Source organism: Vairimorpha ceranae (assembly GCF_000988165.1).
Source record: "Vairimorpha ceranae strain PA08 1199 chromosome Unknown NODE_3, whole genome shotgun sequence".
Taxonomy (NCBI): Eukaryota; Fungi; Microsporidia; family Nosematidae; genus Vairimorpha; species Vairimorpha ceranae.
In genome coordinates this window covers 85697-108627 of record NW_020169298.1, presented here as the reverse complement: position 1 = coordinate 108627, position 22931 = coordinate 85697, and the positions used below count along the sequence as shown (strand labels likewise).

Below are 22931 nucleotides of genomic sequence, written 5' to 3'. Positions count from 1 at the left end.
TTAAAGCATACCACAATTTTTTCAGATTTATTATTATACATACATCACAGTTTTTATTAATTAAATTCTCAGCTAATCTTTTGTAATTTTTTTTTTGTTTACCCTCCTTCTATTAAAAATTCCCCTTTCATTAATCTAAACATACGCGCATTATAGGCGTTAGCATCCCCCAAGCCCGCTTAAACAAAAGATATTTTTAATCTTAGTGAAAAGTTACAAAGAAATGACGACTAAAAGTACATTTAAAGACTAAAGTTTCACTTGATCTTGTAATTGGTTTAGGCAATATAAATTTAATGACCGTGATAGACTCTCACCATCACACGCGAAATGCTAGCCCTTCTCAGGCGGTACAACAAATATTATTTCTTACTTAGGTCTCCAAATGGGATTGCGAATAATTCAACGGCTACGGCATTTTTCGTGCCGACCCAAAAATGTTATGCGTCTCCTACATCTCTTAGGACACATCTACACAGCTATTAGTCGACGCTTACAGAAAAGCCCACGATACAACTTTACCGACAAATACTTTATTACAATTATTGTGTCAACGCCGTTTTATTATTATTTGCGAATTTGTAATGTCAAAGCTCGAACCAATACCTTTCGAACATCAAAAAAAACTTTACCAGTGCATAAACAATGCTTAACCATATTCTTTTTGAAATTAATTTTTTGGAACTAATAAAATTTGTTTGATATTGCCAACAGCTTATATTACTTACAAAAACTAACATAATATATTCAATTTTACGTTTTTAATATTTTTTTCAAGTTTAAATATAAAAAAAAAGATAAGAATAATTTTAACATATTATCCTGAGTATTTGTCGTAATCTCCAGTGAGGCGGGCGAAACAAAAGTACTGTTCTAATGTGAATAAGTATATGTATTATAATAACTAATTTAAAAATAATGGTTCTTCATTGTGATCCCTCTATCTTGGTGTTTCCAAAACATATTGTTCTCCCAAAAAATTATGTCTTTTAAAAGAAAATAAAATTTAATAAAATAATTCTTGTTAGTGTTTTAAAACTTTACAACAATTAAAATTATGTGTTAGATACCACAGTGGCTAGCCAAAAGCCTAAAGTTTTTTCTTACATAAATGGATAATTTATATAAAAATGACACCAAGCCAAAAAAATCCTTTTAAATTTAATAACTTGTTTTAACCTATATATTAATTCTCTATCCAAAATCAAACAATCTTCCCATAAAACCATATTTTTTTTTTACTTTCTTGATTATCGTATTTTTTTTCTTACTTCCCATTCACCTCCAGCAAATAATCTATGCAATTCCGCTTGATTAGGTATTTCTACATCTATGTAATATATAAAATTTTTAGATATATGGTATTGCCAATATATCAAAAAAAGGAATTTTAAATAAGACTTAAGAACAGCTTTTAAATCAAAATTCTTCACACCATTTGTTTAAACTAGTTCATCATAAAAAATGTAGCCTTTAAGTTGAACCTATTGATATATCCAAAAGATTATAAAATTGGGGTTTTCTTCTTTTCTCTAAATTTAGAGTTATTTATAACTGGCATTCGATTTCTTTTCAGGCTAAGAATTAAAACAAAATTATTCCTAAAGGAGCTAAATTTTTAAAAAATAAAGGTTAGGCAATCAAAGACATCACGATAGTTGACATGCTTACATTATTATTTTATTTTTTAATAAATCTATGTTTTTTAACAACCATACTTATAGCATAACACTTTGTTTTAAAAACTTCTAAATTTTTAAAATTAAAGGTTCTGTTTATATTTTTCAAATTAAAAAACTTTTACTTTTTAATCAATTGTGTCAAATCTTTAGCAAAAAATCAATTTAATGTATATTTAATTAGCAACTTGTACATTTAATTAATCATTCAGATAAATGAAATATTTTTGAGTAATCATTTTATATAACAGCACATTTACTTTTCTTAAGCATGCTACTGTAATTAATAAATGTTATTTAATGCACTGATTTTTCTCCTTTTTTTAAATGCTACTTTTTTTGTAAAATTGCCCTTAATGTCTAAATCTAATAAAGTCAGTGTAATATCAAATCCTAATATAGCAATTGTAAAATATTGGGGAAAAGAAGATATTAATTCTAATATATGTTCCAATCCATCTATTTCATTCCAATGCACAAAGCTTATAACCACAACCAGCATATCATATAACGAAAAAAATAAAGATGAATTTATTTTTAATGGTAAACCTACTAGTCTAAATAAGAAAATTAAATATATTGTGAATTTATTTAAAAAAATCAAACAAGACGAGTGCTTTCTTCTCATTGAATCAGAGAATAATTTTCCGCACAGTTGCGGCGTAGCATCTTCAGCCTCCGGATTTTCTGCTTTGGTGCTTGCGCTAGATAAATTTTACAAAACAAACTTTTCAGAGAAGGATCTTAGCAAACTTGCACGCGAGTGTTCTGGTAGCGGAAGCAGAAGTATACCGAAGGATATAGTATTGTGCAACAAGGAGTACTCTTATACAATTGGACAGTGGAAAGAAATAAAAATACTGTTGATTAAATTAAGTGACGAGGTAAAAAAAGTAAGTAGCACAGAGGGAATGTGCAGAACACAAGAAACAAGCTTTTTTTATAGGGATAGGCTGACCAGGATAGATGACAAGATACATCTTTGTAAGGAATACATCAAGACAAAAGATCATAAAAGTTTATTTAAACTGATTATGAGAGAATCAAATGAAATACATGCAATTATGTTTGAGAGTTTTCCACCAATCAGATACATTTCTGATAAAGGATTTGAAATTATGGAGATGGTGCATGAATTTAATAATGAAGAAATAAAAATGGCTTATAGTTTTGATGCGGGTACAAATCCATTTATTTTTGTTTTAGAAAAGGATCTAGAAGAGGTAAAGAACTTTTTTAAAAATTATGAAATTATTGAATGTAATTAAAAAGCTATACTTTGAAAATCTCTTTTTTATGTTTAAATATATAAAGAACTGTTGAAGTTGATGTGAAACAAATTAAGGCTTCATGCTGAAACATGACAATGTTTGAAAGTTTAAAGCATGTTTCAGAAATAAATATAAATAGCGTAAATTCTGGCAAGAATGTTAAAGGAGAATTCAAATAAACCTTTGTATTCTAAAACGTCTCCTGATTGTAACAAAGAGCTTTCCAAGTTTTCTAGAGTAACTTGTCTACATTTTTGTTTTTACCTTTTACATAATTATTTTTTTAACCTGTTTTTTCCGAAAATAAAAATGTAGGCAAGTTGCACTAAAAAACTTATCTGTTTTACATAAATTTAATTATCTTGTACTTTTAATTAATCTATGCAATAATGACCGGTATATTTTTACTTAAGGTTTAAAATTGTTTTAAGCCTAACCAATTCGATATTTGTTTTTTAGTTTTCTATAAGAACATTAAAATAATTACTTACAAATTAAATAACGGAACAATTTTTACTAAAATTTTTTATTATTTTTTTATAACAATGTATAAATTTTTATTCTCGTGGATTAAAATATATAATTTTTATACAAACATATAATGTCTTTATTTAATATAAAAATTTTTATTTGTTTTATTAATTTAAAGAAACGCTATTTTTATGAAACTAAAAGGATATTAAAATTCATAAATAAACCCATAGCCATAATCAAATACTTTCTTACCAAATCTACAACTCAAATTAAGTGTTAACCCTTCAGATAATTTATCATTATAAATTATGCTTAAAATATGATTGTTATCTACACATCCGATAATTTCTCCTTTTTTACTGTGCAGTTTAACTCCTAATCCATAATTAACTGATTTTTCCCTATCAGTTGATATTTTAATACCTACGTCACAAATAGAAGACAATGTCTTGTAATAATCTATAGACAGTGTATTAAACTGCTGAAGTGATATAGTAGAAATAGAACCAATCCCTTCATATCTCCCTACAAAAGATAGTCCAATGTATTCATCAGCTTTAATAATCTCCCCACCAAGACTAATTACTCCTAGCTGCTGCATATAATTACCCACGTATATACATGAAGCACCTTTAATAGCTGGCTGTATCATTTTTATACACATATTATTGTATTTATTTTTTATATCTACCTCTATTTGTGTAAAAATATCTTTACTTCTACCAATTACTGTATGGAATTTAGTAAGTAGATTTTTAAACATGTGGGTACCTCTTATTCTAAATATTTTGTCTTGGTCTATGCTCGTTTGTAGCAAAAGATTGTTAAAGCAGAACGTGGCGTATGTCTGTTTTATGTCGAAATCTGCGCCCATAGAAGAGACATGAGAAATCTGAAAGTGTGGTGATACGGTTTTTGATATTTCGGTTTTAACACCGGTGTACGTATTTAAGCTAGTAATGCTTACATTTTCTAAATTAAAAGTATCAAAAGATGTATTAATGGCAGATTTGAATAAATAACTTTTTATTTTTTTGTAGAAAGATTTCATGGGTACAAAAAAAATGTTTTTTAGACAGATGAGATATTTACGGTTATTTTAAAAATTGTGTCAGTTTTATAAAATAATTTTAGTAGACACTAATTTATAATATTTTTTTTTAACTAGGATGTTGACACGTTAGATGTTATAAATTAAAAATATAAAGATGTTAGCTACAAATTAAATTTTTTATTGTAGGTTAAATCTAATAACAATATAATCGACATAAAATAAATAAATCCGTGTTTTATTTAAACAGTCTGTCCATTTATTACTACAATATACATTTAAAAACAACAAATTATAAAAGAATGTGATTAAGAACACAGATATTACTATTTACAAATTAACTTAAATTTCACATAACACTAAAATATTTATTAATTTTTTGCAACGAGTTGCTCAAGTTGTTTAAAATATTTCTTATCATCACTCACTCCGCGAAAATCTTCTATTAAAAAATTTTTAAATTCTACATCGTCATCCTGTTTTATTTTCTTTTCAATGTATTTTTGTATTTCACTGTAGCTAAATCCTATTTCGCACAGTGTTTTAGAAAGCGAATTTCCTTGTGTCATTTTATCAAGTAATATGTCTCCAATAATCTCACAGTTAAACACTGTACCATGAAATTTATTAACAGTTAAAAATTTAACTGCCGATTTAAAATCTCCCTCCATGCTTTTTTGAAGTAAACTTTTTATGACGGAATTGTGCGTGAAAAGTGACTGATCGATGATTTGTAAAGCAAGATCAGGATATTTATATGCATAATCATTCAATAAAATATCAGCTGACAATAATGAAATTTTTATGGGTTTATTATCTTCACCCTTTTCAATTAATTTTAATTGTATATCCTTTAAACTGCATCTTCTTTTAATATCATCTTGATAAGTAGTATGTAAAGAGACAGTTTTGGCTTTTTGTAATAAATCAATTCTTTTTTCTAAGGTTATAGGCTTAAAATCTATAAGCCATAATAAAGATTTTACTGCATTAATTCTGTCGTCTCTGTACGCACAATATTTCCAATATAATTCATAGACTAAAGGATTAGAATGTGTTTCTGTCTTTTCTAATAAATACTTATTTAAAAATTTAGATTCTAATTTAATTATATCAGTAATTTTTAGATTTGTATTCATTTCGCAACAAGCACATTCTGTCTTTATTTCTGTAACTAATAAATTTGCTATTAATGCATCAAAAAATGCATATAAAAAGTCTTCTCTTTTGTCTTCAAGACATTTAGAAATTGAACCATTGCATAAAACACACGTTCTTAAATATTTTACTGTCTCCTCGTGATCAAAGTTAAAATGTTTTCTAATTAATATTACCGATCCAGTATAAAATTTCAAGTCATTAAATTTAGATATAATTTCTAAATTAAAAGGCACATTCTTAAAATTTTTCAAAGCTTCCCAAAGTTTATCTTTAGATGGATATTTTTTTAGAAGATCAAATCCTTTATGAAAATAAATTTCATTAAGCGGTAAATAATCTGGTGCTTTATTACTTAAAAGATTAATTAAGGAGTCTAAACTGTTATTAGTTTTAAATATTTCCATTAAAGTATCAAGTGACTTCTTTTTAAATTCTGCTTCTTCATTAAAAATTAATTTAAAAAAAGTAATATTTTCAGTATTAATTCCATATTCTAATAATAAATTAATATAAAATACACTCTGTATAAAAATGTTCATAATAGATAATCCAAGTTCTAAATCTTTTTGTTTTAACTTATTACACAAGTTTTTAAATTTCTGTACAATTAAATCTAGATCCCCTTTTAAATTTTCATTTTCTATAATGTCTTTAACAGGAACTTCTAAGACAAATTTTAATTGTCGATAGATAAAAGAAAATAATCCTTTAATATGATTATCATCAATTTTTATAATTAAATATTCTAACTTTGTAGTATCTGATTTGACGGATAGAAGATCAAAATATAAAACAAGTGATTCTCTAATTCCTAAATTTTTTAGCAAATTGTAAACATCTTCTACGCGACTGACAGCTACATATCGTTTTAAATCTAATATTTCATAAAAAATAAGCTTAGTTTTTGTGAGCACAAAAAAGTCTTTTTCATAAAAAAAACAGTCATATATTTCGCTTTGTAAAGAAATTAATTCTTGATTTTCACATGGTTTACCTCTATCCATATTGATTTGTTGATATAAATTAAGCGAAACGAAATGTATAAGTGTTCCTTTATATTTATTTTTATGAAGAATAATGAATTTATCTCCTGCCGTTTTAATTTTTAAATCTTGATTTTGTTCAGTGTCGTCTAAAAAACAACTTTTCGTAAAAAGATGTTTTGTATCGTAAAAATCCCTCGTTCCGTCGCGCATTACGCAATAAAAAAATACTTCTCCGTATTTTTCTTCTATAATCTGTATATCAATATATTCTTTATATAAAAAGATATCTTTCACTTTAAATATCCCACCTTCTATATTGTAAACACTTACTTTTTTACTTAGTGTTATTAAATATTTTGTATTAGCACTCATTGCAATAATTTTATGTTTTTTACGCTTAAAAATTGATGGTACAATATTTGATATAATAGAAGTATCAGGTGAATACAAATACATTAGTTTAAATGACCAGGAATCTAAACTCTTGTAAATTACTTCGTATACATTTCCATTCTCACAGCCCAAATATATACTCCCATTTTTTAATACATAACATACTGGCGTAGAGGGTACAGAAATTACAAAGTTAGTGTTAATAAGTGATTTACTATCACGATCAACACCATAAAGAATAATCTGATTTTCTGTAAGAATCATAAGACAGAATATTATTTTACTATTAAAAATGCCTTGTTTGGGTTTAAATACATCAATAAAAAGAACTTTACTTGAAAATGGGGGTAGTTCCTCACATTCATTTAATTCATATTTAAAAAATGAGAGCCTATAATTGTATGCATACCATATTAAAGATAAATCAGGAATAATACCACATTTATCATATTTTTCCGGTGGTAATCCATATTCTTTTATTTTTGTTATTGTTTTATAACTTGAAAATGTCTGTGCACATGTACTGTATATTTCTCTTAATGAGTAACCTTCATTGTCTTCATATGCTTTTGTTTCATTAAAAATTTGCTTTTTATTCATGAAGGGTATAAAAATACAAAAAAATATAAGCTTTAAATCAATGGGAAAAAAATTGAATTATTTAAAAAATAAAGAATAAATTTAATAAAAGAAATAAATATATTTGTTAACAAAAATAAGCATAAACAGATGATATATCCTACGAATAAAGATTTATTAACAAAAATTATTATTCAATACATTTAAATTTTATACTTAAAAATGTTCATTTAAATGTAAAATTCTAATTTTTATTACAAAACACGAAATTTATTATTTAAAGATGAAAAATAAATCTTTTGAAAATTTTAAAAAGACTGTAATGAAGTATAGAAAAATTATGTGTTGCTTTATAAAAATCTGAAATTTCTCTAGTAAAAAAATAATAAACAAATTCTACGTCTTTTATAAATTAATTTAATAAAAAAATATTAATTTTTATTCTGTAAAAGCTTCTGTTTACCGATCAAAAAAGTTTTCCAATTAGCAATGAGTACATCCAAATTGTATTCCTCCACTTTAGATGTACTTAAATCATCAATATATTTATTCAAATCATATTCTTTAATCATTTCTTTCTCTGTACTATTTAATTTAATAAAAGGTCTCCAGATAAATTTATCAAATACATTGTAAACTTTTTTAAACAATAATTTACCGTTATTATTAAAAAGTTGTAAAACACCCGATTCATTGGAAATGGCGGCTAAATACAGTCCAGATGTAGACCATTGTAATTTAGTACATTTTCTGTGTAAATATACACATCTTAATTCTCCCTTATCGTAAAATTCTAAATTTTCAGTAAAATCATCAAAAATGCATGAGACATTACCAAACAAAGATAATAAAATATCTCCATTCTTTTCAATCTCTTTAAATTTACTAAACACTTTGTCTAATCTTCTATAAAATACTAAATTATTGCTACTAAAAACAACTATCATTTTATCTGACACTACATAACTTTTAGGTTTGTTATCAAAAGTAATAGCAAATATTTTATCATCACAATAAATTTCTAGAGAATACAAACGTGAATCCTTAATTTTTTTAGTAATAAAAGCATATCCTAAGGAATTTACGAATCCAAAATAAATATTTTCAATATTCGCTTGTGTTTTGACAGTTTTATGTCCATTTGTTTGGTAAATTATTTTTTGAGATTTACCCTTAAAAAAGTTAAATGACTGATTGTCATTACATTTAACTACATTTAAATCCTTTGGAAAATCTAAAAATTGATTAGATCTTAGACAGTAGGCTTTTTTAGAATTAAAAAAATATACAAGATATTCTTCTGCACCAAAAGCTATTTCTTCTAATTCTCTAGAAATTAATATAATCCCTTTATAAATATCAATAATATAAACATAGTGTTGTGTATACACTGCCATGAATGTATCACTATTACTAAACAATACATCAGAAATATCTGAATCAAAATAAAAATCATTAAAAGGTTGTGTAAAATCTTGAACATAACACTTCAATGCATTTTTAAATCTGTTAATCATAAAAATACCAGTACTTGATATTTTAATATTACCATTAATTTTATTTCTGTAATCGGTTAACACATCTTCATTTTTTATTTTAAGAAGTGACAAGGCACTGTCATTCAAAATAATAAACTGCTCTTCTTTGTAAAAATTATTTTCAATCAAATTAAAATAATCGAGATTTGGTAAATTTTCGTATTCTAAAAGTGGCTTGTTTAACAAGTTTCGTATTTCAGTGGTAAAAAATGCCTTGCAGCTATGAGATTTATTTATATCATCAATGGCAAATGAAGCTTTTTCTTTAGTATTAAATGATGCAATACATTTATTTTCTCTCAGTACAAAATCTTCTGGCTTGTATTTTGTGACATCTATTTCTTCTCCAAAAATAAAAATCTCATAGCCCATGTTTATGCAGAGAATTTTTTTTAAAAATAAATTTTTTAGAATTGCTTGGTTTTTATGACTAAAATATATTGCAAATTTTTATAAAAATAATGTTCATATTTAAAATAAAAGGATATAATAGACTTTTCTATTTTTGATAAAATTTACAGTATAATAACTATTTATTTTATTGCATAAAGCTAGATAATTTTATTCAAATAACTACTATGTAAATATTTGTTCTTTAAAATTTAATACTTTTCATTTTTAGTTTAATATACCTCTAATCTTTCTAGAAATATTATTACTTTAAATATACTTTATATTTAAAAATAGATATATCTTTAGATTATCCTTTAAATGTCAAACAAGCAAATGCTTTATAAAATATTTATTGTGCTTTATTTAAAATTTTATTGTAAAAACTTCGATAAAAATAACACAAATGTAAAAATAATGTTATTCAATATTTCTTATAGTTCAAAAATATTAATTAATCCATCTTTACCTCCAGTAGCCATTACATCACCTGTCTGATTAATTTTTATACAATTAATTCTTTGACTGTGAGCACACAAATAATCTTTTTGTAAAATAAATTGCTCATTTTCATAAACAATTTGATATAAATTTCCTTTTTCTGTACCGACAACTAGTAGATAATTAACTGGTGAAAAGTCCAAAGCTGTAACTTCACTATCAAATTCATGAACTGATATGCATTTATTGTCTTTATGCAAATCATAAACAAATATTTTTCTATCACGACTACATGTTGCATAAAATCTAGAATCAAATGAAAAAGCACAATCCCAAATAATCCTTTTATGATCAAAGTTCCTGTATTTTAGATTTAATCCTTCTCTAATTTCATAAATACAGGATGTTTTGTCTTTACTAACTGAACACAAATACTTCTCATCTGGTGAGATTTTTATTTTTATGATTCCATAAGAGTGTACTTCTAAATATGCAATATTTTCATAATTTTTATTCCAGAGAAATATTCCACCAAATTTCTTACTTAAAGATTTATTACAAGATGCAATAAAATTTTCAGAAACTGCAATATCTGAAATCTCAAAATAATGCCCATAAATCTTCTTTACCTCCATAAAACTGGTAGTAGATAAAAGATATTCATTAACATTTTCAAATTCGTAATCCTCTAAGGCATCATTAGTTAGAGATAGTTCGGCTGGTACAGCAGCAATTTTTAAATCATTGAGGTTTTTAAAAAAATCGAAAGTTGAATCCTCAACATGATTTTTTTTCATCCATTCGCAGGACATATAAAATATGTAAGTTGGATCTAGAACACGTATTATGGTTTCATAAGCTCCTATAATAACAGAAAGACTTTTTTTATTAATAAATCTTCCTGCTGATATTTCATATCCGTGAGTTATAGGTCTTCCAACTTCTCTATTTTTATAAAAAATTCTGGCTGTTTTGTCTAAAGAAGTGGTTAAAAGATATTTATCATTCCAATCCAAACTGGAAATTTCATTTGTATGACCAGATAAGAAATCACTGATACATTCATTAAATTTATAAAATGATCCTGTAGAAGATTGTCCAATTATATAATCTTTAAATTTAAAAGCATTTATAAAAGGCTTTACACCACCTAATATAGATTCACATTCCCATATGTTACTTTCCGTAAGTTTCCAAACCATTATTGTTTTATCAAATGAAGCACTGATGATGTAATTATCAATTGTCCAATTTACTTGATTTACCCAATCACTATGTCCAACTAGTGTTTGTAGAAACAATAAATTATTAGAAAAAAGTTCCCACACTTTAATAGTAGCATCTTTAGAACTAGTCGCAATAAAACACTTGTTATCAATAATTTTGTAGTTAATATCTTGAATACGATCTTCGTGTGCTTTGTGTTTATTAATTAATTTCATATTTTTATCGTAAATAATCACATCTCCTTCTGCTGTTCCAATTAAAATAAAATCTTGAACAAAAAGTGATGCAGTAATTATTAAATTTAAATCAAAAAGAATTACTTCGTTATTATTTGCATAGTTGTACAATATAATTTTTTTTAAAAAAATACATAAAATAATATTTTCGTCTATAAACATAGCTTCCTGCAAAGATTCTGTAAATTTAATTTTATCAATAAGCCAATGTTGATTTTTCATAGTTGTGTTTTTTTCTATAATATAAAGATTTCCTAAAATATCACCACTAAGAAGAAAATTTTCCGTGTGAACTTTTAAAAAATTTAAATTGTTATCTAAAAAAATAACATCTTTTATTTCTATGTCATCAGATATTAGTATGTTAGAACTAGAACAATAGTAAACCTTATCATTGAAAATACAAGAAGATTTATTTTTATTATTGCATCCTCCAAAAATATTTTTCCTAATCATTTAAGGGGAATTTTAAATTTTAAATTTAAGTTGTAGAAGATGTGTATTACTTTATAATACACAATCTTGAAAAACTTTTTGTACAATTAATTACAATTAATATTTTATGTAAAAAAGCTTCTTTTTTTTTATTTTTTTTCTTTTCATTTTTTCTACTTTTTTAGCATAAATTAAAGACCGAATTTATTAAAATCACATCATCAATTCTGTTTCTTATCTTTTCATTTTCTCTACATTTTTATAACATAAGTTACTAATTTTATTTTATTAAATCACGTTATTTCATTTTTTTATTTAATTTTCACTTTATACCTTTTTATTAAAATATTAACTTACGCTATCCCGTTTAAAACTGGATTATTAAAACAAATTCAATCGGTAATTAATAAAATCACACATCATTTATTATTTTCATTGTCTTTGTAATTTATGCACTTTATGCTAAATAAAAGTTTAAATTCTACCCCATAAAAATGACAACTGCTAGCAAACTTAAAATTACTAAATTAAGTAAAAATGCTAGAATACCAATAAGACACAGTGAAGGTGCAGCAGGATATGATATTAGTGCACTTGAAGAAGGCATTATAAATCCTAAAGAAGTAGTTGAAATAAAAACAGGACTGGTGTTTCATATTCCAAAAGGACATATGGGAGTTATATTTGGAAGATCGGGCTTAGCATTAATGAATGGACTGGAACCACTTAACAGTAAAGTGTTACCTGATTCTAATAATGAATTAATAGTTAAGATTTTGAATAATTCAGAAGATGTATTTAAATATGAAGCGGGGATGAGAATTGCACAGCTAGTCATTATTGAAACATGCAATTATGAATTGGAAGAAGTTGATAAACTAGAAGATTCTACTAGAGGTACATCTGGATTTGGGTCTACAGGATTACATTAATTAAATATTTAAATTATTGTATATTTATACTTTTTTATTCTGCTACTAACATTAAATAGAATAAATTAGCAGGTTTAAATTAATAGAAGATTTTGTAAAATTTCAAAATTTTAATTTAACTAAATTTTTTAAATATTTCTAAAATATAATTAGAACAGCTGGTTTTTAAGTCAGCAGGATGTACTAATTTATTTTTAAAATCTGACATAAGTTCCTCGATATTATTGTATGTAATTATATTTCCATCTACTGTTGTAATATTAAGATGTTTATTTTCTAGTTTAACAAAATTAAAAATAATTGACTCAAAAATTTTTAAAACACTAGTATCAGTATTTCCCTCCTCACAAAAAAATTTATTAATTTTTTTATACACAACCCTTTCTTTATCAAATAACCATATACTTAAAGTCTTATCTAAATCTGGTATCTTATTGTTTTTAAAATTACAAATTAAACCATTATTAATATATTTAATACTTTTAATATCTAAATTAATAAATTGTTTACTTTTTTCAACTAAACTGACCACTTTATCATTACAATGAACAATAATATCAACATCTAAATATAAAAAATCAAGTGTCTTAAGAACGGGTTGTAAAAGATCGCCCATTTTTACATCGTTACTAGTTTCAAGACAAAGCGCCGCTTCATCTTCTGTTGTGACAGATATTAATTTGTAAAAATCGTTAACATAATTCTCGCTATTTCGAAGATCAGAAGACAAAAAAAAACTAACATTTTTTATATTGTAAGATTTAAAAATCTTAATTATTATTTTCTTAATCGCTTCTCTATTTTTGTTTAATAAATTTTCATTATGTTTTAAACTATAATCCAAATCATCTATAAGAATTCTCACAGCATAGCCAACATCTTTAACTTCCATTATTATTTTTAAAAGACTTGAGACATGTCCTAAATGTAGATTATCACCTACAACAACTCTCCAGCCTATACTTTTATTATTTTCTGTTATTTTTAAGTTAGAAAGTTTTTCATTCATGTTGGGTATCCATTTTAAAAAAATTTATTCCCTCAATGAACAACAACAAAAATAAAACACACACCGATGTAAGTTCCCTTTTACGAAATAAAATGATAACAACAAGTTTAAACAATACTTTGCAACAAAATAGTCATATACCACAATTTACTAAACTTGGTGGTATCGACTATTTAAAGAAAAGTGTAGAGAAATACATATATAATCCAATTATGAAAAGGGCGGAATATACTTATATTGGACAGACACCACCCATGACTCTACTTATTTATGGAGCTAGTGGTGTAGGAAAATCTTTTTTGGTACATTCAATTAGTCAAGAATACCAGATACCAATTATTTTAGGAAATCTAAGTAATGAAAAAGAAGTTAGAGAAACATTTAGAAAAGGAGATATTAATGATAAATCAATAATATTATTTGACAATCTTGATTGTCTTGATGAAGAAGATAGCTCTAAAACAACGAATCAATTATCAGAATGTTTAAATAATTATAGAGGCAAATCTTTGGTCATTGGAATAATTGAAAATTTGGCTAAATTGCCGAAATCGTTAAAACGTTTTGATAACGAATTGCTTATAAAAATACCATCTATTAAAGAAAGAAAAGAAATATGTTTGTTTTTTGCTGAAAATATTACACACAGAATTGATAATTGGGAAGTTATTGCACAAATGACCCCGGGATATACACCTAGAGATTTAAAAAAGCTTTTTAAGTTGGCAGCAAGTGTTGCTGTGTCTGATAATAAGAAATTTATTGAATTATCTGATTTTGAGGCCAGTCTTAAAGAAATAAAAAAACAAGATGGAAACATAACATTTGATAGTATTGGGTCTTTGGATGATGTCAAAGAAGAACTCAAGATGAGCATTATTTATCCATCGAAATATCCTGAAAAGTTTAAAAAAATGGGAATTAATAAACCATCGGGAGTTTTGCTTTATGGCCCACCTGGATGCGGAAAAACATTGTTAGCTAAAGCCGTGTCAAATATGAGTCATTGTAATTTTATCAGTGTCAGGGGACCAGAGTTAATTAGTAAATTTGTCGGTGATTCTGAGAAAGAGATAAGAGATTTATTTGGAAAAGCAAAACATCTACAGCCCTGTGTAATATTTTTCGATGAGATTGATTCTTTGTGTCAAAAACGAAACAATAATGATTTTTGTAATAGAATTGTTAATCAAATATTGACATTATTAGACGGCCTTGAGGATCGTGGAGACGTATATCTAATAGGTGCCACAAATAGATTAGAAATATTAGACCAGGCTTTACTTAGACCGGGTAGATTTGATAAAATTATTGAGGTACCACTTCCTTCACAGTCTGGATGTATTGAAATTTTCAAAAAGTGTATTCGAAATATTCCTATAGAAGATTTTGATGTCTCCGAATTACCGTTATTTGGACTTAGTGGTGCAGAAATATCTGGTGTTGCAAAAGAAGCTGGATTGATATGCTTAAAAACAAATTTTGATAGTAATGACATGGTAATTTCTAAAGAACATGTTATTGAGGCTATAAATAAGTACAAACTAAGTAGAAATAAATAATTTATTTTTAAATTTTATCTTTGTAACAAACCCCAATGAGCAAGCTCCCAGAGATGGTCGCTCCTGCCGATATTTTTTATGATAAAGAAAACACACTTAAATATGAAACAAATACTAGAATACAAGAAATACAAAAAGAAATTACTCGTAAATGTTTCGATTTACTAGAACTTTCTAAGCCAGGACTTATACTTGATATAGGATGCGGAACCGGAATAAGTGGAAGCGTATTGAGTGAAAATAACTGTGAATGGATAGGTTTAGATATTTCGTATGAGATGCTTAAAATATGTCGAGATAAAGAAGAATCTATAGATCAAATCAAGTGTGATGCTGGTGAAGGACTGCACTTTAAACCGGGCATATTTGATGGTGTTATAAGTGTTAGTGCCATACAATGGCTTTTTCAAAGTTATAGATCGAACCATGTTCCGAAAAAACGAATAAGAAAATTTTTTACTGATCTTTATTCTGTGTGTAAACCTAATACAAAATGCGTGTTACAATTTTATTTAAAGAGTAAAAAAGATTTAGAACTTTTGAAAAATGAAGCTAACCGTGCTGGGTTTTTTGGAGGAATTCATATTGAAAGACCCAATACTAAAAATGTTAAACAATATTTGGTTTTACAAAATTATGTATTAAGTAGTGAAAATAAAGTTAAAAAGAGGAATGTTAAAAGAAATAAAAAAAATAAAAGATAATTTATTCAACTTCTTTATTTTTCTATAGATAAAAGTTATTGTTTTATTTAATATACTGTATAGATATTAAAAATTTGTGTTTTTTTATAAATACTAAAGTTTAAAAGCATAAATATCTTTCATAAATAATTAATTACAAATTTTTTGTTTTATAAATAATTTTTTATTTATTTTTCTAGACAATTAATTTGTCTTTTAAATTTTATGAATAATTTTTTACATATTGTGAAGAGAAAAATAATACTCACTAGAAAAACAAAAAATCTATACCGTCAGTTATATAAAATTTTACTAAAGACTTGTTATTTATATGTTTTCCAAAATTAAGCTTCATTTCTAAATTCTATTATAAATAACACATCAAAAAACTCAACATAACTTAAATAGAAATGTGATCAAAAGTTTTTATTTTTATTATCCAATGGCTATTTTTACGTGTCTATGTTGCACTTTAAAAACAACAAAGATTTTTTAATTATTAATTCTATTGTAAGATTTACTCTAACACTAACCTTCATTGCCCTTTATTCCTAAAATTTTTCAACAACAGCCTTAAATTCTTTAAATAGTTTATTTCTAAAAAATTAAAAAAACTTTAAAAATTAATTTATACACACTCATTTTGCTTTAAAAAATTCTCGTTTTTGTGTTTTGTTCCAAAAAAATGACAAATGCCGTAAAAGGAAGATGTTATGGTATTTATGAAGTAAAGGCGGTTGGAATTAAATTACTTAATTTTCTAATAATAAAATACTTACAAGTAACATAAACAATACTTTGGCATCAAGCTATACATTTTTATAATTAAATAATTATTTGTATAGTTAAATATAAAATTCTGTTTTAAGAAGTTTAACTATATATGGTAGTGTGATTTACATCTTGTTATTCAAAGCAGACAAAATTATTCCAATTTATACATTAATATTTAAAACTGTAAGTAATTTATAAATTTTTTTTAAGCTTTAATATTGGCATTAAAACATAACTTAATATTTTTCATTTGCTAATCATTACATTTGAAAATAAAAAACAAGATATTTGTAATAATAAATACAGACGACCAAATTTATCGAATATGCAAAATGTTTTATTAAATTGTTATATTTTACATATCTTAATAATTGTTATTTAATTAAACGTTAAAAGTAATTTATCTTTTTATGTAATTCATTTTTGTTTCTAGAACACATCTTTTTATGAAAAAAATTTTTAAATAATTTTATCCCTAAAATGATTGTAAAAGAACTTTTAAAAGATCACGCACGTTTTGACAGACGTTCACTCCTCGAACAAAGAACATATAATATTGAAAAACTAGAAAATTTCTATCTTTATACCGGTGATAATACACAAATTATAGCCATGTATTATATATCACAATCTAAACCATACATAGATAAACCCAATGAAGGAATTATCACCTTTAATTGTATTTCTACTTTTAGAAGAACTGATAGACTAAACAGCTTCCTTAAAAAAATTTATATAAATTCAAAATGTATAGACTTAGAAGCCTTGTGTATTAAATATGGTGTTGAAGTAAAAAATATAGTAATAGAATTAAGAATATTGACTAATGACAGTGAATGTTATGAATCATCTGTAAATATTGTAAATTACTTACTTAAAGATTTAGATATTTCTGTAAATTTTGTACCATCTTGTTTTTATTTTGTTGCAATTGATAACTTGATTCTTAGAGATCCAATAGATATAGAAGATAATGATAAAGATTGGTATTATTTGATTGTTAAGAAGTCGAGGAATGAATATTTATTTATTGAAAAGGCAGGTAAAGAAAATACGTTAGATGATATTTATCAAATATTAGAAATATCCTCTGATACCAAGGAATAATTTTAAAGTTATATTAAATACAAAATAGTGCTTTTAATTAATAATATATTGCTTTTAAGAATATCCTTACTTTTATTTCTTTGGATACCTAAAATACTTTTTGACCTTGTCTATACAATTTAAAAATAAGCTTTGTAGATTTTAACTATATTCAATAAAATATTCTCTTCGAAATAAATTTGATTTTTACTACACTAACTTGCAACACATATCTCGTAAAAAACAATATATAAATTAAAAAAAATATTTGAAACAAATTTTATCAAAAATCTTTGACATCATAAATTTAATTTTTAAAATAATTGTAAATATTCTAATGTTAAGCTAAATAGTAATGATATAGATGGCATTTCTATGTCACATTATTAAAATAACAAAAATAAATGCTTTTAAATAATTTTGAAAAAAGAACTTAAGATAATTATTCTTTATTAAAATTGTATTTGTTGGTATCGGAGGAAAGCATCCTTTTTTCTCAGAAATTGCTTAATTACTTTTAAAGGAGTTTATATTTGATGCGTCTTTTAATATATCAACATACGCTTCCTAAAACGTTCAATAGATGATGATTGGTTACTTAAAAGAATCAATTAAAAAAAGCTAATACTTTTACTAGAACTGAACCTTACAGTATTTAATTAGCAAAGCATAACTAAAACATTAAATAAAATTTAATATTTTAGTTTTCAAGGCATTTATATTCTAGTCAAACAGACTTCTAAAGTGCATAGCAGGTTGTTTAGGAAGATACAAATTTTTTTTTTCATACAATATTGTCAAAACGTTTTTGATGTATTTATTAATATATGTATATGTAACAAGAAAGCATTTAATGGTGCAAGCATAAAACGTAAACTCCTTAATAAAAAAGTTTTTAAAGAAAAATTCATACTATAGAACTTGCAGACATCAAAATGTTTTTTATTTGTTAAAAATTTTTGACTTACGTTAACAAAAATACTTACTTATGTATAACTTAAAGTAAGCAATTATTATCTTTGAATTAGCATTCAAAGATAGTTTAATTATTGATGGGCTTTTAATTAAGTTTTTTTTCTGAAACAGGTTAATCAATTTACAATAATAAATAGATTGCTGTTATAATCTTTAGTCTTTGTTATAATAATAATAATCAGGAAAGTGAATAGCTTCTAACAATTTGTTCTAATATGCGTTTAACTAAATTTAAAATTTGTATGCAATGGCGTTTACACGACAAATGATACTTATTTACCCCATGTATTAGCTGTTTTTAAGAATAATATATACAACATTTTACATCTTTAATTGTCACAATATTATAAATATAAAACATGAGCATTGTTAGTGTAGTGTTTATGTCTCGTCCCGATGCTCGAGGGGTATGGGTTCAAATTCCAGCAATGCTAATTCGTTAAGTAATAACCTAGCGTTGACGCAACAATTGTCACAAAATATTTGTCGGTAAAATCGTAAGCTTTTCTGCAGGCGTCGACTAAGGGTTGTAAATGTCCTTAAAGATGTAGAATAGGCATAACATCTTTGGGTTGGCATGACAATTGCCGTAGATGTGGAAGCATTTGCAGGTCGTATTCGGAGACCTTTAGTAAGAGATTACATATGAAGAATCGCCTGGGAAGGTCGTAGCAAGCTAGTGAAGCTCTAGCATTTCGCCTGGGATGGCGCAAGTTCATCACGGTCATTAGACACATACCACTATATCCGAACACAAGATCCATTGAAACTCCGGTCTGATAGCGTACTACCAGTTGTCGGATCTCTGTAAAGTTCTTACGGGGATTCATATATCTTCCTACTAAACGAGGCCCTTGTAGCATGATAGCGCTGATAATGCGTTGTTTTGAGATTAAGGAAAGAAGAATTTCTAAGAGAAGGATTAAGTATAATAAAAAAATATAGCAAAAAGGTACAAAAGATTTAGATGAAAGTTAAAAAATAAAAGACTATGATGTCTAATCAATCTGAATAATTTGTGGGTGCTTAAATAAATGTGATGAACTGAAGTTTCTTCAATAAGAATCACTTAATAAAAAAATAAATTATTATTATATTGGTAGAAAAAAAATATTTTTATTTAAAATTTAGTATGTCCACCTTAACTCTAAACAATTCGTTGCATCTGCTGTTCATGCTCTTTACCAACTTTTTAAAAACTTTAACATCTATTTAATTCCACTTCTCTTCAACACATTTCTTTAATTCTTTTAAATTTTTTGGTTTTCTTTTTCTTAACTCATCTTAAGAATATACCATAGATTTTCTAGAGGATTCATATCTGATGATTGTGCAGGCTAATTTAAAGTTAAAATATTTTTATCTGACAAGTGATCTCTAGTGCAATTACTTGTATGTTTGGGGTCATTATCTTGCTGAAAAATATAATTTTTTAATTATAATTTTTTTACGGAAGGCACAAGATGTGTATCTAAAACTCTATAATATACTTCGCTGTTCAGTATATCGTCAATTATACATATATTTCGATACCTGTACTCGAAAAACATGCCCAAATCATGATATTACCACCACCATGTTTTACTGTGGGTTTTAAATTTTTTTTATTATATCTTTGACAACTTTTTTTCGCACATAAACTCTTCCATCAGTGCCAAATAGATTTATCTTTGTTTCATCACTAAAAATAACCTGATTTCATCTCTTATCAGAGTAGCACGCATGTTTACTTACTTGCCCATTGTTTTCTTACCACGATATGCTTTTTAGACAGAAATAGTTTTTTACATGCAATCCTATTTTACACAAATTATTTCGTATACATCTAAGAGATATATTTTTTTTGAGTTCTACAGCAAACTTGATACTGCCAATTTGTAAATCCGCATTTATTTTTTTTTCAAATAAGATATATCATTACTATTAATTAATGAAGCCTACTAGAACCAGATTTTCTTTCTAATTGTTCTGTTTCATTAGTTTTTTTCTTTATTTTGAAAACTGTCGATTGGCTTATCAAGAACTTTTTTGCAATTTTTTTTTGTTTCCAGCCAATTTCTAATAAAGCCTTAATCTCGAACTTTTCACTCAAAATTAATTTTTGTGTCATAAGGGATAAAAATAAAGTTTTTTTTAGTTTTACATAAAATTTTCCCGCCAAAAAAAATATTCCATTTTTTTGCCACTTAAAATAAAAAATTTTATGTTAATACCAAAAAAGTTTTAAAAACATTGTAAATTTCTTTCAGTGTATTTCACATTTCCTATCAAAGTAAAAAAATCAAATGATGTAGCTATAAAGTGTATGATTACTATACTATTCAAATATTCATTTTTTTTTGCCACTATTGTAAAAAGTGGTTAATTTTAGATTTATAAAATTGTAGAAAATACATTTGTTTGATTTTGTTACAATTAATCATTATGTTATTTTTATCTTTAGGCCTAAGCTACTGCAAAACGTAAAAAAACAATTAGTCCCAGAGTTTGATGGAATGTCTTATATAACTCAAATTTTAAAATGCAAACACATACTTTAAATAATACCTATTATTTAATGTTTTTTGATTCAGAAAAGTGATTTTTAATCACTTAAATGAACCTCATGGACATGATGGTTTTAAAAATTTTTTAAAAAAAATTATTTTATATAAAAGAAAAATTATTTGTTGATTTTATCGTCTCTTTCTTTAACAACATCAATCATACGCTTTTGTATTCCACTGACATATTTTAACAAGTTTTCGTGTGTAATACTTGACCAGGCTACTAGTATTGAGAATGCATATCTTGAATGCAAATATTTTCTATCCATTTTTATAAACCTTTCTCAACATATCTGCCCACAAATTTTAAGCGGAATTTATATCTGTGACACAATGATAGCTAGTTTATGCAATTAATATTATCATTTTTAAACCATATCTTAGTTGCACGAGCTTAGTCAAGGTGTATTATGTTGTTAAAAAATATAATTTAAATCGCAACCTACATCATTAAACTCACTATTTTTACTTTCAAAAAATGCTAATAGAGAAATTTCAAGCATTTTACAATAAGTAATGTTGTTCATTTCATTGCTAACAACTTGTAAAATCAATTGTTCACTAGAACAAAAACTGGCCCAAACCACAATGCTCCCTCCGCCTCGTATACGTTTACTATACGAAATTTCATCTTTATTTACATGATGCCAATAGTACTTAAAACCATCTAGATCATCTAAATTAATTTTTTTTCCATCAGAAAATATGACTTTAAGCCCAGTGACAAGTTCATAAAGTTTCGTTTTAAGCGAAATCAAAGCATTTAATTTATGCATTTTCTTTAAATTCTAACACTGTCTCATTTTTTTTATATACGGGACTATTTTCTTCTTTAATTACTCTTAAAACAGTAGATTATGATACTTATAAATCCAGATCAGTTTTAATTTTTGTATTTGGTGGTTTTATTAGGATCCATACGTTGAATTTTTATTACAGTTTTAAAAATGTAAGTTTTTCTCTTTTTTTAGTAGTTTAAATTTTATTCTTTGAAATCGGTAATTATATTGTTTTTTTTCTTCTACTTTACAATTAAACAATTTAGTCAATATTTTTGCTTGATGAATTTTAAGCAACAATTTGTTCTTTTACATATAAAATTAAACAATTTACTTTGATTTTTGGGGAATAATTAATTTTTTTAAAAGCTCACAAACCATATCATAAATGAGGTACATTAAAGTAATTTAAATTCATTTTCCAAAATCAAAAACTTAAAATAGCGGAAATGATTTTTTTAATTAATGTTTTTACTTTTTTAAATTAAGTACATATAAACCCATGTTTAATAATAAGACTAATTATTTTTTAAACGTCTTGTAAAAGCTTAGATATAAAAGATCAAATTATATAATGCTTCGTTGTAACGAAATAAAACAAATTTATTATTAACATTTTATTAAACAAGTTTCTAGAGGGGGCTTAAAACTTTGACACACCTTTAAGATAAAAAAATCTAAAAACTAAAATTGTCTTATATAAAATAGTATTTAATCAAAATAC

At 25.4% G+C, this 22931-nt stretch overlaps 13 protein-coding genes across 13 annotated transcripts; 5 read left to right on the top strand and 8 right to left on the bottom strand.

Annotated features, from left to right (window-relative positions):
* Positions 1–2035: 2035 nt before the first annotated feature.
* AAJ76_3000106592 (diphosphomevalonate decarboxylase) lies at positions 2036–2947 on the top strand (the record flags this gene model as incomplete). The annotated part of the gene is made up of 1 exon (XM_024475026.1): positions 2036–2947. One exon carries the CDS (start codon positions 2036–2038, stop codon positions 2945–2947), a length of 912 nt encoding a protein of 303 aa, XP_024332191.1.
* A 682-nt stretch (positions 2948–3629) lies between these two features.
* Positions 3630–4475, bottom strand: AAJ76_3000104153 (translocase of outer mitochondrial membrane 40-like protein; the record flags this gene model as incomplete). Its single annotated transcript, XM_024475024.1, has 1 exon — positions 3630–4475. The coding sequence occupies one exon, from the start codon at positions 4473–4475 to the stop codon at positions 3630–3632; it is 846 nt and encodes a 281-aa protein (XP_024332190.1).
* A 371-nt stretch (positions 4476–4846) lies between these two features.
* Positions 4847–7615, bottom strand: AAJ76_3000101013 (nuclear pore complex protein nup155; the record flags this gene model as incomplete). Its single annotated transcript, XM_024475023.1, has 1 exon — positions 4847–7615. One exon carries the CDS (start codon positions 7613–7615, stop codon positions 4847–4849), a length of 2769 nt encoding a protein of 922 aa, XP_024332189.1.
* Positions 7616–8025: 410 nt separating this feature from the next.
* AAJ76_300099124 (metal-dependent hydrolase of the beta-lactamase superfamily iii) lies at positions 8026–9504 on the bottom strand (the record flags this gene model as incomplete). The annotated part of the gene is made up of 1 exon (XM_024475127.1): positions 8026–9504. The coding sequence occupies one exon, from the start codon at positions 9502–9504 to the stop codon at positions 8026–8028; it is 1479 nt and encodes a 492-aa protein (XP_024332188.1).
* Positions 9505–9956: 452 nt separating this feature from the next.
* AAJ76_300096746 (putative elongator complex protein 2-like protein) lies at positions 9957–11882 on the bottom strand (the record flags this gene model as incomplete). Its single annotated transcript, XM_024475126.1, has 1 exon — positions 9957–11882. The coding sequence occupies one exon, from the start codon at positions 11880–11882 to the stop codon at positions 9957–9959; it is 1926 nt and encodes a 641-aa protein (XP_024332187.1).
* Positions 11883–12355: 473 nt separating this feature from the next.
* Positions 12356–12793, top strand: AAJ76_300096272 (deoxyuridine 5 -triphosphate nucleotidohydrolase; the record flags this gene model as incomplete). Its single annotated transcript, XM_024475125.1, has 1 exon — positions 12356–12793. One exon carries the CDS (start codon positions 12356–12358, stop codon positions 12791–12793), a length of 438 nt encoding a protein of 145 aa, XP_024332186.1.
* A 115-nt stretch (positions 12794–12908) lies between these two features.
* AAJ76_300094826 (tyrosyl-trna synthetase) lies at positions 12909–13802 on the bottom strand (the record flags this gene model as incomplete). Its single annotated transcript, XM_024475124.1, has 1 exon — positions 12909–13802. One exon carries the CDS (start codon positions 13800–13802, stop codon positions 12909–12911), a length of 894 nt encoding a protein of 297 aa, XP_024332185.1.
* A 35-nt stretch (positions 13803–13837) lies between these two features.
* On the top strand, positions 13838–15364 carry AAJ76_300094790 (transitional endoplasmic reticulum atpase; the record flags this gene model as incomplete). Its single annotated transcript, XM_024475123.1, has 1 exon — positions 13838–15364. The coding sequence occupies one exon, from the start codon at positions 13838–13840 to the stop codon at positions 15362–15364; it is 1527 nt and encodes a 508-aa protein (XP_024332184.1).
* A 35-nt stretch (positions 15365–15399) lies between these two features.
* Positions 15400–16068, top strand: AAJ76_300093228 (sam dependent methyltransferase; the record flags this gene model as incomplete). Its single annotated transcript, XM_024475122.1, has 1 exon — positions 15400–16068. One exon carries the CDS (start codon positions 15400–15402, stop codon positions 16066–16068), a length of 669 nt encoding a protein of 222 aa, XP_024332183.1.
* A 1233-nt stretch (positions 16069–17301) lies between these two features.
* AAJ76_300091326 (rnase ph-like exoribonuclease) lies at positions 17302–17928 on the top strand (the record flags this gene model as incomplete). The annotated part of the gene is made up of 1 exon (XM_024475121.1): positions 17302–17928. The coding sequence occupies one exon, from the start codon at positions 17302–17304 to the stop codon at positions 17926–17928; it is 627 nt and encodes a 208-aa protein (XP_024332182.1).
* A 1493-nt stretch (positions 17929–19421) lies between these two features.
* AAJ76_300088883 (hypothetical protein) lies at positions 19422–19745 on the bottom strand (the record flags this gene model as incomplete). Its single annotated transcript, XM_024475120.1, has 1 exon — positions 19422–19745. One exon carries the CDS (start codon positions 19743–19745, stop codon positions 19422–19424), a length of 324 nt encoding a protein of 107 aa, XP_024332181.1.
* A 1064-nt stretch (positions 19746–20809) lies between these two features.
* Positions 20810–20992, bottom strand: AAJ76_300087636 (hypothetical protein; the record flags this gene model as incomplete). Its single annotated transcript, XM_024475119.1, has 1 exon — positions 20810–20992. One exon carries the CDS (start codon positions 20990–20992, stop codon positions 20810–20812), a length of 183 nt encoding a protein of 60 aa, XP_024332180.1.
* Positions 20993–21844: 852 nt separating this feature from the next.
* Positions 21845–22204, bottom strand: AAJ76_300086424 (hypothetical protein; the record flags this gene model as incomplete). Its single annotated transcript, XM_024475117.1, has 1 exon — positions 21845–22204. The coding sequence occupies one exon, from the start codon at positions 22202–22204 to the stop codon at positions 21845–21847; it is 360 nt and encodes a 119-aa protein (XP_024332179.1).
* Positions 22205–22931: the final 727 nt, after the last annotated feature.